The 17,420-nt window shown below is 34.0% G+C and overlaps 2 protein-coding genes across 3 annotated transcripts; one reads left to right on the forward strand and one right to left on the reverse strand.

Moving 5' to 3' along the window:
• The first annotated feature begins 3,995 nt into the window (after positions 1 to 3,995).
• LOC113511739 (protein misato) lies at positions 3,996 to 7,956 on the forward strand. Its single transcript, XM_026895447.3, has 2 exons — positions 3,996 to 4,663; positions 6,312 to 7,956. Exons 1-2 carry the CDS (start codon positions 4,193 to 4,195, stop codon positions 7,470 to 7,472), a joined length of 1,632 nt encoding a protein of 543 aa, XP_026751248.1. The 5' UTR covers positions 3,996 to 4,192; the 3' UTR covers positions 7,473 to 7,956.
• A 590-nt stretch (positions 7,957 to 8,546) lies between these two features.
• On the reverse strand, positions 8,547 to 17,252 carry LOC113511567 (calcium homeostasis endoplasmic reticulum protein). 2 transcript variants are annotated; one of them, XM_052894532.1, is made up of 14 exons: positions 16,967 to 17,252; positions 16,715 to 16,885; positions 16,318 to 16,607; positions 15,503 to 15,665; positions 15,070 to 15,217; positions 14,012 to 14,088; positions 13,642 to 13,840; positions 13,013 to 13,568; positions 12,808 to 12,941; positions 12,558 to 12,725; positions 12,090 to 12,193; positions 9,965 to 10,094; positions 9,421 to 9,587; positions 8,547 to 8,758 (listed from the first exon to the last, which is right to left on the reverse strand). In XM_052894532.1, the coding sequence occupies exons 1-14, from the start codon at positions 16,989 to 16,991 to the stop codon at positions 8,655 to 8,657; spliced, it is 2,436 nt and encodes an 811-aa protein (XP_052750492.1). In that variant the 5' UTR covers positions 16,992 to 17,252; the 3' UTR covers positions 8,547 to 8,654. The 2 variants fall into 2 exon arrangements, with proteins under 2 accessions (XP_052750492.1, XP_052750493.1); XM_052894533.1 differs by lacking the exon at positions 16,967 to 17,252 and having other exon boundaries at positions 16,318 to 16,518; positions 16,715 to 16,853.
• Positions 17,253 to 17,420: the final 168 nt, after the last annotated feature.

Below are 17,420 nucleotides of genomic sequence, written 5' to 3' on the forward strand. Positions count from 1 at the left end.
TTTAGAAGTCACGAATTCGATTTTGTTTTACAAAAAACCGACTTCAATTTAGTAAACCTTTACGATAAAAATCATTAAAATCGGTTCCAAATTGTCTATGGTATTATTTAGTAATTTTTACATTTGATCATTTAAGTGATGCAGAACTTCATGAAGTTCATTGAAAATATTGTAATTTCTGCGACAATGAATGTTGACAATTAGGATCTTAAAAGAGATGATCCTTCTTCATTTTATAAAATACATTCACATGATTGATGATAGAAAGCGGTTTTTAGTGTTACAGATCATAGAAGTATTTTACGTAGGTACCCAGTATCTCTCTGAGTGTAGAAAGATCACAGATACTCATAGGTTTATTACATGACCTACTTACGCGTCCGCTAATAAGGGCTAATATACCCGACACCATACGTCCGCGGACAACAATTAATTTGTTAAAATCGTAAAGAGTAGTATAGAAAGTTTATTTACCGTTATGTTTATTTTTAATTTGGACTAGTTTATGCCCGCGACTTCGTCTATGGCACCGGAATATTTTAATTAACTAAAATAAGAAGAAACTTAGGTATTTTCTTCTTCATTCCAAATGTTACGTGTATGCACAATTTTGAAACAATTAGTTGAGCGGTTAAGGCGCTGTGAAATAAAATAGGTTCACATTTATAATATACTAGCGATCTGCTCCGCCTTCACACATATAAATAAATATATTAACTTCAATAGTAAAATTTTTGATAACTTGGGTTAATTTATTGTAATTTTCGTAGGGCTCACTAAATTTATAAAATAATATATAGCTTATCTTGCTCGCTGATGGTGTGACTTCCTGTAGGTGAAATTTTTTTTAAATCGGATGAGCAATTTTTGAATTTATTCAACAAATATACTAAAAAATCTAATCTTTCCCTAAGACTACATATAGTGATGTGCGATTTTAGTAATCCGATTATTAATTATTAGACTGATCAATTCATTGGGATTATTCAATTGATTTTCAAATCATTCGATTACTAATATCTATAATAAATCAGTCATTATTAGTAGTTGTTCATGTACGAATCGGTACGAATGTAGCCGAGATCTCCAACGGCGGAACCACCAGAACAGCCCCAAACTATCACAGACCCTCTGTCGTATTTAACTGAAGCCACAGTACAAACGTCATTCATCCTTTCGTTTAACTGTCGCCTTACGAAAACTCTTCGTTTGATTCCAAAAACTGAGCTATGGAGAGCATGTTTTCTGATCTAATAGCTTCAAATAACTAACGTAAAAATATTTGTAGTGGATATTTTATTTCTGTTTATTTCTCAATAACTAAATCAAAACAAAATTGCGACTTCAAAGATTAACTTCCAAGAAATTCTGATAATAACACCAGTGGCGTAACAATAGGGTGGTAGGGCTGGCAAAATGCCACGAGCCCCCGACCCAAAAGGGCCCCGGCTCAAGAGGCCGCTAGCTCAGATTTTTTTTGCGTTGTACCTGAGTATTTTATTTTACGTGAAAAATATTTTTTTTTTATTAATAGGGCCCCATCAAAAGAATTTGCGACAGGCCCCAAATGGTATAGTTACGCGACTGAATAACACTATTATGGTTTTATGACCAGGAGTTCATAAATAACAATAAGCTGTTTACGACTGTATTGTAGATAAATATTTTGCAGTGTTATACAAACAACGAAACCTAATGAATGATCTCTTAAAATGCATTGTTTGTAACTTAAACAAAATGTAGATGGATTAAGTATTTGACTTAATTAATAGTATATTATTTTGTTTACTAAACTTATAAATGATTGGTAGGCACCATTAAATAACAAATATACTACTACTACTATTGTAAATGGGAAAGTTTGTGACAATGGACGGGTATTTGTTACTCTTTCACCCATTGATCATTCTGACATAAAACATAGAATATTTAATGTAAAGTTTCACGCGGGCAAAGCATCGGTTTAGAGCTAGTTTACAAAATTACTATTTTACATCGTGATGTTTTAAAATAGCATCTTTACATATATTGGTAAATGATTTGACTCAATTTATTATACTATTACGATACTGCGAGCTACACGATGGCTCCATTGGGAGGCAGGGATTATGAGTAATGGGGATTAGAAACCCTATCAGCGACCCTGAAGAAACCTCTTTACCCCCCTTTTGAAAAACCCCATGCTGTAGTCTCTTGGGAAAATCTCAGCAGGGAGCTCATTCCAAAACCTAAGTGTTCGTGGGAGGAAACATCTCTAAAACCGCGCAGTACGCGACCACTGAGGCTGTAGGACATGAGGATGAACTCCCTGTCGATGGCCGTACAATGGTAGAAAGTGGCTGTGGGCATCATATTGAACAATTTCTCTGACCACAATCCGTTGTACAAGCGGTAGAACACGCAGAGTGTGGCAAAATCTCTCCTAAGACTTAAGGGTTCGATACCGCTTGTGAGCCTGGGATTATCGACAATTCTCATAGCTCGTCGTTGCAATGAGTCGAAAGGTTCAAGCTGGTATTTAGGTGCTTCGGCCCATTAGTGACAGCAATACTCCATGTGGGGCTGGATTTGCGATTTGTAGAACGGTAATCGCTGATCCGGTGTGAAGTAATGCTACGCTTTATTAAGCACACCGAGTTTTTTAAATACCAGCTTCATCTTATCTTCGAGGTAGCCACGGAATTGTACATCACTAGAGATGTCGACACCATATAGAGAAAGATCCCAATGCTTTTAGAGATGTTTTTTTTTTTGTGGATGAAAATGGAATGGTAGCCCCGCCTGTGCTAACGGGATACACTGGCAGAGCACCAGTGAAGGGTGATTGACTTTTAGAGATGTTAAGAGACGTGCCTTGGAACTGTGGAGCACAGCAAATGGGGTTTTCTTAGCGGTAAACGCGCAAGTTTGTGTCTTAGCGGGGTTAAACTGGACTAAGTTTTGTCGTCCCTAATCGGAGACTCTAGTTAACGTTCTCTCGATTTTAGACACAAGCTGCTTACGATTGTCCTCCACGATGCGACGAGGGACATTGGTACGACCCGTATAATGGGCATTCCCAGTGCTGTCATCCGCATAACAATGAATGTCATCTAAGCACAACATATCATTAATATGCAGCAGAAACAATGTTGGGGATAGTACAGAGCCCTGCGGGACGCCAATGTTAATGTCCATGCTTTCGGAGCAGCAACCATCAACAACAGTTTTTATGCATCTGCCGGACAAAAAACTGGCAACCCATTCGCAAAGGCTGTCGGGAAGTCCATAGTAGGGCAATTTCAATAAAAGACTCCGATGTCAGACCCGGTTAAAAGCTTTTGCAATATCAAGACCGACAGCGAGCGCCTCACCCTGACTTTCAATGGCTGACACCCATCGGTGCGTAAGATATACCAAGAGGACACCAGTTGAGCGACTATAAGCGAGTTGACTTATATTGTAATAGCCAGCTATCAGCTATCAGCTTTTATATGAAGGACATTATAATCGACCCAATAGCGTTACGCTTAGAATTAGCTATTTAGTTGAATAACTGCCTTGCTGCATTACATCGGGTTCAATTCTCAAAATGCGTTGAGACACAGTAACATGTTACATCACAAGTTAGATGATGTGATTGTGTTTCTTTTATTTCATTATTTCTTTATTCAACAAACTGCTTTGTAACATACAAAGCAATTTGATATATCCATTAGCAAATAATCTCTCAATTTTGTTCATAGTAGTGCCATCTATGCAATATTGTAAAAAGCTTAAGCTGTATCAACTATAACCAACTCAAAGTTTAAGTTTATAGATTATAGATGTCGCTTACTGTTGTTTAAAATGAATTTTTGATAATATTCATCAAAGGCACTACTACTAACGGAGAAGATTTTTTATTTATTAATAAATATACTCGTAGTAATGACTATAAAACAGATCTTTCAAAGAAAATTAGTAAATAATATAAAAATTCTTTGTAGTTGCTATATAACCGAATATCGGTAGTTAGTTACCTATTGCTACAACACTAGTCACGTGTCAAAACAAAATCTATCAACTAATTCGCATAAATAATTTTGATAATAAATCTATCTACATTTTACTGCATGGACTATAAAATTTGAGTCAAATTAAATTCAAATATCATTATTACTAATTCAATTAGTTGAAAATCTACATTATCATAACGTAGTAATAATATAAAATGTCTACTCGTGAAATACTTACTTTGCAATTTGGTCACTATACAAACTACGTTGGTTCCCATTTTTGGAACCTGCAAGAACTTAGTTTTGATTACACAGGGACCAAAAAATCTGAAGTGAACCATGACATCCTATATCGAGAAGGTCAATCTACCAGAGGTGAAGTAACTTATACACCTAGGTTACTTTTAGCCGATTTGAAAGGATCTTTCAAAACTTTACCAGTAAGCGGTGGTTTGTCGAATGATGATGACGAAAAGCAAATACCATGGGACAACGTAGAGAAAATAGAGGAACCAACAGCTGAGAAGAATAACTACTTAAATGATATAGACACCCAAGGAACATCATTGGAATCAAGACAGTATAACTTAGACCTAGATACTAAAACATGGACAGATTTTCTATATCCCAGATTTCATTCGCGTACTATTAATATTGTTGAGGAATATCAACATGGCAGTGATAATGTAAGTTTTTAATACTAATTCATCATCTTCCTAACCTTATCCCAATCATTTGGTGTCGGCGTAATATGATTTTATCCATATTACAAAAAGATTTGGTTTTAAGTTATTATTTTATGACCGGCCACCTGCCTGACGGAAAATTAGTCCCTCTTTGGAAATACATTTGTTTGTGGTTTCCGCCACCTACGGTATGGAGGAAAGGATTGAAGAAAAAAGGAAGGGAATGTTGGAAATGCATAAAGGAAATTGGTGAATGAGAGGAATAAGGGACTGATGTGGGAAAGGAAAGGGGGTGGGACACTGCAGTTGCGGAAAGGACTGGGACACTGCAGCGGCTCCGGAGGCCGGGGTCGTATATCCATATGCCCTTATTGTAGAATCTGGCAGATTTCTAAAAAAGGAACACCCCTGACGCGTTTTTTTTTTAATACTAATTAAGTTTTTAATACTAATTGTACCATGAATAATTTATTGTTTTATATTAAAATTATGAATAATTTTTCCTGATGAGAGAATGAGAGATATTTGTCAACTGATACTATTATATTGAATGACAAAAATGATAAACTTTAATTGTAATAATGTATATAAGATTAAATAAAAAAATAATTATGCCTACTTTCAGAATGTAAAAGAAATTTATGTACAGTATAATCATCATCAGATAATAATGATCAAAACAGTGGCCAGTTTAGATAACGTACATTTCAGATATACCAGTGTCCCCTGAAACACCCCAAATTGTATGAATATTACAAAATATGATCAGAAAATCTACATACATAGAATATTAAGATTGTGAATGAGTCTGCACGTTTTTGATTGAAAATTTTTGTCAACATGTGACAAAAGCACCAAAGTATGATTGGAAACTCAGTTTTTAAATGATAAATAACAGCTCATTTTATTTTGCATTCTTACAAAAGAAAATGTGTATATTTGGCAGTAACAAAAATGCAAGAATTTTACATTTATTACCTGTTCTTGAATGGGTAATCAGCAACTCCATTGCTGGCGATAAATCTTATCAAATCCCGTCTATCTCTTCAAGGTTCTCCTTGGAAATCATTATGATTGACTTATTGTAGAATTCATCATGATGGCCTAACTGACTTACTTCATCCTCACCTGTCACCTAACTGGTGCCTGCCAGTAAATTAATTAAAAAATGATCTTTTGAAGGAAAAATAAACTATAATACAAAATCATGAATTTGAGTTGTGTAATTTATGTTCTTAATACACGACATATATGAAGACATGTAAGAAAATTTAAAAAAAATAATTGTTAAGATAAAGCAGATTTTTGATAAACGTAACTCAGATTTTTTTTTATAGAACTTAGAATGGCATACAAGCTGACGGCCCACCTGATGGAAAGTGGTAACCGTCGCCTATAGACATGAGCAGTACCATGAACATAACAGAGTATACTGTTTTAGCCCATGATATCCCCCATGCGTTGCCATTCCTGAGGACTCAGATGTTATTCCTCTGTACCCTGTAAATTCACGCTATATCCCATCCTTCAAACCAAAACACAGCCATGCAAACACAACTGCTCCACAGTAGAAACATGAATGGGATAGAGGTACCCAAGCAATCAAACTGTATATATATTTTTTAAATTATATAATTTTTTTTTTCAGGAATGTTTTGATATTTCTTATGCTGGGCGATCAATATGGAAATCAAATTTTGGAGACATATTCAGTGACAACATCAGAAAATATGTAGAAGAATGTGACAGTATGCAAGGTTTCCAGGTGAACTTTGATTGTACTGATGGATTTGCTGGTCTTGCATTGAGTTGCATTGAACACCTTGCTGATGAGTACACAAAGTCTATATTAGCACATCCAATCATTCCGTCACATTTCACAGATAACAATCCAAGCATACAGGAAGAAAGAGACAAATCTAATCTGAGAGATTCAACAAGACTTGTTAATATTGCACTGTCTATTCAAGAATTATCAGAACATGTTTCCCTATTTGTGCCAATTTGTACAGGAGAAAGAGGTTGGAGAAAACCTGGCAGTCCAAGAATTTTTGAACATATTAATTACAATCCTGAATTATATTACCATTCTTCTGCTTTACTGGCTTCAGCATTGGATACACTCAGTCAAAAATATAGGCACAAAAGTAATTTTTATACAATATCCGATATCTGTGCTGACATGTCAGGTTATGGTAGAAAAATGGCTGCAGCATCATTAGGTATTCCATTTGCTATTAATGAATCTGAATATTTGATAGATTACTTGAATAATACTACTAAGCCTATATTTACATCTATAACACCTAGTTGTAAAATTGCAACAGATAAAATATTCCAGTTAATAACTGTAAGAGGTATCCCAGAAAGTTACTTGAAACCATCCATGAAAGAAGCTAAGGACCAAATAAATTTACCTGCATATAGGTGTAATACTGTAAAAGAAATGTTCCAATTGTACTTCCAAGCCAGTAATTTCCTCTCTGCAACAAATATGACAGTGTGTGAGAAACCCCTTGAACTAAAAGTGCCATTCCCTAATTTTTTTTCTGATAATCTTAACAAATATGGTTTTATTAAAAGTGACAACCGTATTGAAGATATCGAAAGTTGTGCTGTTATAACAGGATATCACAATGGAAATTTCCTAGCAGATATGCTTGAAAAACTCCATAGAGAAGTTAGTAGAATAAAATTTGCTAAATTACATAAGTTCCGAGAAGAAGGTTTAGAAGCTGCAGATTATTCAGAGAGATTAGATAGACTTTCTGAATTCAAAGACAATTATGAAGATGAGTTTGAATTATAAATTTATTTAAATGTACTGATTTTACAATTATACAGAGTTGATCCTTGTCATTCATCGCAAGAGATTCATTAAAAATTATATGGAAACTTTAATTTTCGATTTTTCTCAGGCATTCAATATGTTGCTGTTATTGGACTATTAGATACAAATGCAAGGTGCATTTGTATCCAATAGTTCAGTCCTTGAAAAATATAATTTTACCTTTGTGTAATTATTGACTAATTGTTTGAACTGAAGCAGATGTATATTCAAATATGCTTTAACCAACCACATTGCTAAATTTGTAATGATTTTTAATCTGCAGTGAACATGTTTATATTGTATTAGCATGAGCATTCACTTTTTTTATTATAAGCATATTTGTCTTACGTTTGTAAATAATTTATAAATGTATTTTAGGTTTCTGTAAAAACCTATTATTAACTTCACTATATCTAAATATGTAATGTACCCCTTATACAAAAATAAACAATTTTATCAAAAATTATTTAATAATTTCCCAACCCATCACCACCACCTATCGTTTATAGTCATCATGCGCATCTTGCAAACTTCTGAATTATACCTTCCCAACAGTTACTTGCAGTCGACCTCCATGTTGTCCCCCTTGGCAACAATAAAATGTCCCTTGCACTTATTAATATATACATAATATTTATTAATAATCCTCTACAATAACACTTGTATTATTTTTAGTAAGGATATATTCATTTCACTGTTGTCATTGTTGATTTGTACTATATGGTTTAGGATCATTACTTGATCTTTATAACAAGCAAATGGAAATAAAATTTTATGTTTTCTCCAGTTTGGATGCATAATTTTTATCACAAACACTGGCATAGGATATTTAAGTACTAATACACAGTTTAATCAGGTGTAATTTAGATATATATTAAATTTTCTATTTTTATTAATAAAATATACATGAACTCGATGTTTAAATGTCAAGTGGCGCCACCGTATATCGTTAGCGTAAGCGGGAATACCATTTGATTATTACATATTTAAAAAACAGTTTTTTATTTTTATCAAGTGGGAAATTAAGACATCAATTATAAGAAATAAAAAGAATTGTAAAATTCATATATTTTATTTACGATGATTTAGATAAAATAAGTCATATCTCAACCACACAATCGCAATTGTACACATTTACACCGAGCCACGACACTACCGTGATCACGACGAACGTTCTAACGCTCTTTCTTTCATTCTTGTTATAAATGCTGCACCTTTGTTCTTTCTAAAGTTTTCATAAGGATCATTCAAATTCACACCGACACCTGAAATAAAAAAAAAATACATTTTTATAATAATACGGGTTTATAACAAAATCCTTTAAATCCTGTGACACACTTTGAAGAACAAAATGCGGAAGGTAGACTTGAAAATAAAAAAAATAATAATAAAAAGAATTCAAAGAAAAACTACAATTCTATTAACTAATAGAACGTAACTCGTAACTACGAGTATGTGCGATTTAAATAACACATATTCTGCCCTCCCCCCCCATGTCATCGTGGTGAATTCCAAGTTTATTTATCACGATGGACTAACTGACCTGCCTTTTCATTCTCACTTATATCCCTCACTGGTACCCCGTATAACGTTAGCACAGGTGGGGTTACCATTGCATTAAAATAAAACATTGAAACACAGTTGACGTATTTAAGATTATTTTCCAAGGGAGAGAGAACCTGGCCTCTTAAAAAGGCTAATTAATGACATACACCTGTTACATTAGGGCAGACAGAAAGGACAAAAGCCCCTAAATAAACAATATAAAAGACATCGCTTTGCGAAGCTTCTCTCGCATCAGAGTGTGGGCGAGGCTTATCCGCCTCTCCTTCTATATATGTCTATGTTCAACACATCACCTATTTAATCAAAGTGTGTATTTTGATGTTTGTTTTTTTTATAGGATTAATTAGTACAAATGTTTTACCTTTATATTGATCTTGCCTATCACGCACTGTGCCTCCACTGATGGGTTCTGCAATGCCTTGACCAGAAGCGCCAAGGCCACCTGCACTCCAGCCCATCTTTTGCAGGAGTTGGTGTCCTTTGTTACTAGGATCTAAACCACTAGATGTAGTAGGGTAAGCTCCACCACTGTAGACATGCAAAGGTATAAGTAAATTTAGAATATACCTATGTATTAATATATGGCCCATATTATAGTGAACAGTTTCCAATTCCTATCACCAGTAAGTATTAACCCTTTGCACTCCAGCCTAATAACTCATAGAGAATACCAATATATATATATATATATATATATATATATATATATATATATATATATATATATAACAGGATATAAAAATATCCTAGGCAATATAAATAGCAGCAAAGCATCCTAATTATCTTACAAAGATATTTTATTCGTGCAGACAAATTTGTAGTTACTCTCTAAATGGCAAAATATGTTAATTTTGAAGATTTTACATATTGGACATATTAAAGAGATGAATAAGTAATTCACTAACAGGAAGCTAGGCGGTGTTGGTGATCTGGAACGTTCGACACGTCGAGATCGTGGTGAGTCGCGGTGACGCTCGCGCTCTCGGGAGCGGCTGCGCGACCGCGAACGAGATCGTGATCGAGACCGCCTGCGACCTTCAAATAACGAATGCGATTAATAAATACAACTTATAAAAAAAGTAACTGGCTGCATTATAAATAAGGATAAAAAAATATTATTCATGTATGTAGCAAAATCAGCATGATTGAGCTTAGATTATATAGTGTCTCCATACAAATGCTTCAAGACAAGCGGGTCAACTTTTTACATACAATTTTGCGTGATAAATAGTTTTAATTTTGTCTTATAACTTCTGCACCTTTTTAATGTATATTAATTTTATTTATTTAATAATACGTCAAGATCAGGGTTCGCCGATATACATCACGATATATATCAATTGATTTTTATCTTGATAAATTGATTTTTTCCTGTCTTCTAAACTAAAAATTTTGGAGATTAATGTTTACCTTGGCAACACGTAGAGAAAAACTACGTGTTGCCAAGTTTACTACGTTTAGTTTCTACGTTTTTTAATTGTTCATTAAAAAAATATTTCTCAAATAAACACTAAGTAATTCTTTGGTTACTTGTAAAATTTTTTTTAAATAATAAATGTAGTAATAATTTGATACTTATTTTACAAATTATTTTCAAATTTTTAAGCGTGTAATCCCCTTACAGAATGAAATTAGCTTCTTTTTCTTAGCCGGGATATACGAGGTTTGTCCGGAAAGTACGTATAAAAGTTTTTTAAAAATTTTATTTTACAATTATTCAGGTAAATCAATTTTATCCCCTTCAAAGTACTCCCCCTGTGACATAATGCACTTGTGCCAACGCCGTTTCCACTGTGAGAAGGCTCCTTGAAAGTCCTCTGGTTGTAGGTTTCTCAGCTGCCCCGTCGTAGCTTTTTTTATCTCATTTATGTCCCCCAAATGCCGCCCCCGAAGTACCAATTTGGTTTTTGGGAACAAGAAGAAGTCACACGGGGCCAAATCCGGCGAATAGGGGGGGTGTTCGGTCACCGTAATGGAATTTTTACTCAAAAACTCACGGACAACAAGAGAGGTGTGGGCAGGGGCATTGTCGTGGTGAAGAATCCAACGCCCCTCTCGCGCCAATTCTGGACGAACTCGTGCCACACGAGCTTTGAGGCGTCTGAGCACATCGACGTAGAATTTTCCATCAACTGTCTGGCCTGGAGGGACGAATTCTTGATGGCCAATCCCCCGAACATCGAAAAAAACAATCAACATTGTCTCGGCCCTCTCTGAATCTTTTTAGCCACTTGTGGACGGTTGGTTCCTTCACAGCATCATCCCCATAAACTGTTCTGAGATCGGCAAAAATTTCACGGCCATTCTTGCCGAGTTTCGAGAGAAACTTGATTACGACGCGCTGCTCTTCAACGGAAGCGGGCTCCATGCCGACGGGGTTTCGTTAAGAGGTAACTTCACAGATGGCGTGACAAGCCAGTTCGCACCGCACGGCGGTCAGACCAGAACTGAAGCATTGTTAGGGACATAAGGAAGGGGTCCTGCGCTTACCTGGCCTCCCCACTCCTCTTTCTCGCATTCCAGAACACTTTTATACGAACTTTCCGGACAGACCTCGTATATCTGATATATATAAAAAAGTCAGATTTTTTATATTTATTATAAAAATCGGATTTTTTCGAACTCTGGTCAAGATACATTGTGCACGTAAATATATAAAACATTGATATAAAAAAACCAGTCAGCTAATTTGACAGTTACCTGACAAAAAGTTGACCCGTTTCTGAAACTCGATGCCCTATATAATCTAAGGATTTGAGTTACTAACAGCAAAATATCTATATAAACTTTCACTCATTGTAGGCTAGACTTATGATTTGAAATTACTATTCAATCCGAGACTATGATCATGAGATTGTTTTCAAGACAGTATGGGAGCAATATTAAAATGATATAGCTGACATTAATGAGTCACGGTACTTTACCTAGATGACATTTTGAATTTAATTTATAGTCAGGTTAATTTAAAAAAAGAAATTTTAAATTAACAAAAAATTTGGGGATTATGGAATTATGTTGATTATAATTTACTTTCTCGGTCTCGATCTCTCCTCCATGAAGATTTCCGTCTCGGCGATGGGGATCTTGATCTTGACTTCGCCGGTGATGGCTTCTCTGGAGTCTTGCTTTTTGACCTTATATATTAAGAATAAATATCAGTAATCCCATCATAATTATAGATCTGAATATTTTATTTTTTCATGACATGCAAAATTGTATAATTTTCAACATACAAACTATATAAATAAAGCAAATTTTCATATTTGTGTTCATGACAGGCTGTGTGAATTTTATAACTAAAGATACATTGTTCATTACATTGATCATTACAATGATTTATATTATTGTTATACAAAAATAACGAACAAGTTGTGTCCTGCTGAATACAAAACCATATTCATAACTTTATTAATTTTCCATTAACATAACACAAATTTAAAATAAAATTGTATGAAAATATTTATACGTATTACGATTTATCTCCAAATTATTATTTACCTGTATCTTCTACCAGGTGGGGTGGGCTGTTTCTGAAGATCTTTAGGTATAGGACTTGGAGATTTTGACCTTTGTCTAATGCCCCGCGCTATTGCTTCTTCCTTATTTTTTCTGGCTGCATTCTTGGCTTTATAGTACTCATATAAACCAAGTTTTTCCCAACCCTCACTAAAAATGGCAATGAATTATTGTAAATATATTTTATACATACATAATCTAATCTATAAATTTCGAAAACAAAGCAACTTACTTATCTCTGGGACGTTCATGATTAGGCGACGCATAGAATGCATCGACAGCAGCAAGTAGCCTCTCATTAGGGGGAGCCGGTGGCGGCAAACGAATATGTGCAGGATCTAAAGGTTTATACCTGTCATCCTCCAACTGAAATTAAATATTTAATTAGAATCTGATATTTTTCCAAATAAGGGACAAATTAAGAACTTTTTACTCACCATTATAAGAGGCACCATCAAACCAGCTGGTAATTCGAAATACGGTACAGATGGCATCAATTCTTCATTATTTATTTCTGGGAATGGTGGGAAGCCAGGCGGAGGTTTACTAAGATCAGGAAGACCGTTTTGGAATGCTAATATTGCTGAGTCATTTGGTTCGAATCCAGGCGGTGGTTGTGAAAAATTTACATTTGGAAGATTGGATAAGTCTGGCTCCTCTACATTATCATTCTTCTTATTTGTAATCTGATCAAATGTCTGGCTATCATAACTATTCTCATTTCCACTCATACTGTTGTTAGAGGCATAATTGTCTCCACTTTCACTGCCATACAATTGGTTGTTAGAGTTAAAATTTGGCTCAAAACCACCCATTTGTTGGAAACCTTGATCAAAGTTATTATTTTGAAAGGAATTTTGCATATTATTTTGTTGTTGCATATTTTCATTATTTTGTTCCATATTTTGCAATTCAAGAGCACGTTTCTGTATTTCTAATTGCTGAATCTGTTGCATTGTATGAGTGACAAACGCTTGGTGTTGAGATTGATAGCTGGAAAATTGATAACCAATATTAATATGTGACAAAAGTAAATGTGCATAAATACAAAAACATCAGTACATACTTTTCAAAGGTGGTCTTTGTTTGTTGAGTAAGATGAGAAATAGCATTAGAGTGTTGGGCTATCAAATTATTTTGGTAGTCCTGGTAGGAACTGGTGGGGCTCTTCATTTTCTCAATGACAGCAGTTTCGAAATAGTTAGACTTGGACTCCCATAGGCGTAGCAGTTTGTTCAACTTAGCCTCCTGTTCTTCAGTAACAGCTGAAACAGCAAAATTATAAAATAGATGTCGCATGAGCCACACAAAGGTAAGCAGATTACCTGTCTGGCACAAACCACAGGCGATGATCTAAAATTTTTATATTGAAGATGAGAATGCACAAACGAACAATAGAGACCTACATCTCGAGGGCATTATTATAAATATGTTACCTATACTGGCATTGCAAAACATTGGAACCACCACATTTTCCAAATTTTTCTTGAGATCTTCTGCGTTTTTGCGTGCACTGTAATTAGGAATAACAGTATCATAGACACCGAATTGATAATAATAGAAAGAGACACACAATGAGAACATTCAATAGTTAAAAAATCATAATTATTGCAAACTGGAAACATGGTCACTGTTTCTCAGATTACTATATTATGAATCACATTGTAAATTCAATATAGTGATTAATAGAGATATTAATAAGTTTATTGGGTTGAATGTTTATCAATCAAGTTGAATAAAAGTTCCCTGATAGACAATTTCAAACAAGATATGTTATTGTACTTGTCAAATACATATTTTTATATTTTCAAAAAATATGACTTGACATAGTAATATAATACTATAACATTATATATAACAGAAGATAAAGAAATATTTGGTAATTTAACATTAACAATGTTAAGTTTTTAATAATTTTAGTTTGAAAATATACTTTCATCCTTAGAATATTGTTAGGATACAATATTGTTAATATGAAATATATATATTTAATGCATGATTCTAATATAAATAAATATTATAATTATTTCATTATGTGATTAGTTTCAAGTGATAGTGCTAACTATTATAACTTTTTTGCCCCAAACCAATAATAACATGAATAGAAAACAGATCAAACTTAAAGAAATAGGGTATAATACGCCAACTTATGATTATATATATGAAATAACGTCAAAAACATTACATAACTTAAAAAATCTATAAGTTTGACCTATTTATAAAAATAATTAATGGTGTTACATTTCAGTACCAGACAAGATTACATTTAAAAATTGAAATTATTACTAGTAATTAAATACTTAAGAGTAAATATTTTATGAATTATTGATAATAAAATATTTCAATTGGTAAATTAATTGATATCTGTACTGTAATCTGTAACTGATATTTTGAAGATAAATATATACACATGTGTTAGGAGCCGTGCAACAGCAGGCACATTCTCTACTAAAAAAATTGCTTAAGCCTAAAATATTACATGTAGAATACTAACCAATGGTGCAGCACATCATTAACAAGGTAAATGATGTGCAGCTTCTGTGTGAATGCGGCTCCGGGTTGCGTCACCTTTCTAAGAAGATGTTGTGATATCACTTTGCCAGCATCATTGGATGTTGCATGTTGTAATATCCACCCCTTACCTAAAATGTTAAATCTTCCATTTTAATTACATTTTATAATATAGAATCTAATGTTATTCAGTGTCATACGTATATTTAAATTTAATATCATAGCAGAATTAATATTCTAAAGAATAATATAAATTAAATTTATGATAGAATTTAATAATATCTACTTTACTACTTAGTTCTTAGTGGCTGATATGATAATGCTTTTACTAAAGTATCAAAACAAAAATGTCAATTTTAAAGTTTAAAGAATAATCCCTTTATAAAAGAATCTGCAATTAGAATTTAAGAGATTACCTGAAGAAATACTATCTTTAGTGCATGTATCAATGATTGGTTGCAGGATATTGTCCAATTCTGAAAGGCTGATGTTATTCTCTTCAGCCATCATCTGAATGGTCTCCACTTGAGCCTTGCTTACCAGTTCATTGATTTTAGCTTGTTGTTGTTGTATCAACACCTAAAATTATATACATAATATATAACTGAGAGTACATATTGTACTGGTAGTCTTACACTACTTAGAGCAGTGCTAATTTGTAAATTTTACTTATTTATTCCTAAATACAAGTTTGTTTTGCTAATTTTTTAACAAACCACTTGCTAAACTTAACAGTGATAAACATTGCCTGCAAATAAAATATAATTTAATTTATTGTTTAAGGTCACATTATTTATATGTAAATTTAATAAAATATTAATGAGCATGCAAAACAGAGGTTAGGCTAAGTTGAATTGTGAAGTAATCATTAAAGGAAAGTTATAACTCTGTTATAATTTCATATGTTTATATAAATGTCATAATCTAATAATCAGGGGGGAAAGGGATTGTTAGTAATGGAGACTGAGAATCCCATTGCTAGCAATATACCCAACCAGGTCGACCTCCACGCAGTTCCCCCTGGAAACTATCATGGTTAATTGTTGATGAATTTATCATGATGGCCTGTTTTCATTCTCATCTATCACCCTTCACTGGTGCTCCGCTAGCATATCCCGTTAGAGCAGGCAGAGTTACCATACGATTTTCACCCATCAAAAAAAAAAAAATCCAATAAGCAGTCATTCAACAGTAAATTAAAAATAGTTAAAATAAATAAGTATCAACTAACCGTGTGTTGAGCACTTAAATTATTCTCCGACTGACTGATCTGTTCTTTTAACATGTTGATCTGTGCATTGACGTTGTCAACTTCATGTTGAGCGTGCTGCGATGCAGCAGGAGGTGCAGAGTTTGCCGCAAGCCACTGCTGAAGCGCGGGCGCCGCTGCCATCGAAGCCGCCAGGCCGAGCTGAGCGGGCGTCGCGCCGGCCTGTTGGGGCATTACATATTGCCTGTTCTGTGCCATATAAGCCCCGGCGGGAGCAGGTGCCGCCTGGCCACCGGCCGATTGCTTTAGAACTATAAACAGCGGAGGTTCACTTGAAACGGTTATAACAACATGCATCCTGCGATCGGAGGCGACCGCCAATATTCAACATCTGCCATCATCAGTGTATAATGCTTACTTGCTTGTTCAGTCGTCACTTTGTACTGGTAGTAGTTGAAGTATTCCCCGCCATATAAGAAGCTGAATTTTGGATTATTTTTTTGTTTGTTCTTGGTCATTTTCTCAAATTCCGGCCCATTTCTTGCTACAAACTGTGCAAGTTTGTCGATTATGTTGCGTAGATCTTGATCTATAATTAAAAAAGGAATATATAAAACTTCTATTTAAGTAAATGTATTAAATATGTTTCACGTACTTCTCAACAGCGTACCTGGCGGTGGTTGCGGAAGATCCATATTTTTTTACTTTCCAAATTGAGGTTAACCAAGTATCTTCATTCAACTTCGAGGATTTGTTACACTTCTAATCGTCATTCTAAAATAACACACTAGAGCAGTGAAAACTAAAATATTATAAATACACTGAATAACATTTAAATGTAGATACTCATGCAATCATTCATAAGCAGTTTTGTAAAGGAAATAGCTTCGGCCATTTGTAAAATTAAATACCGTAGAGTAATAGTGTTTTGTGACCTATCAAAAAACTAACCAAACTAAAACCAAAGACAACATGTCGCAAAATAGACTCTAAATAGAGATGCCAATGATGTGGCAAATGTCGATATAATTTTGTACCATTGGTACTAAATTGTTTTTATTAGGTATAAAATTACATATTGATATTCGTTGTTTTAAAATTACAATGTATCTAAGTAACTAAAA

The sequence above is a fragment of the Galleria mellonella genome, unplaced genomic scaffold (assembly GCF_026898425.1).
Source record: "Galleria mellonella isolate WM207_F2 unplaced genomic scaffold, CSIRO_AGI_GalMel_v1 utg213, whole genome shotgun sequence".
NCBI lineage: Eukaryota > Metazoa > Arthropoda > Insecta > Lepidoptera > Pyralidae > Galleria > Galleria mellonella.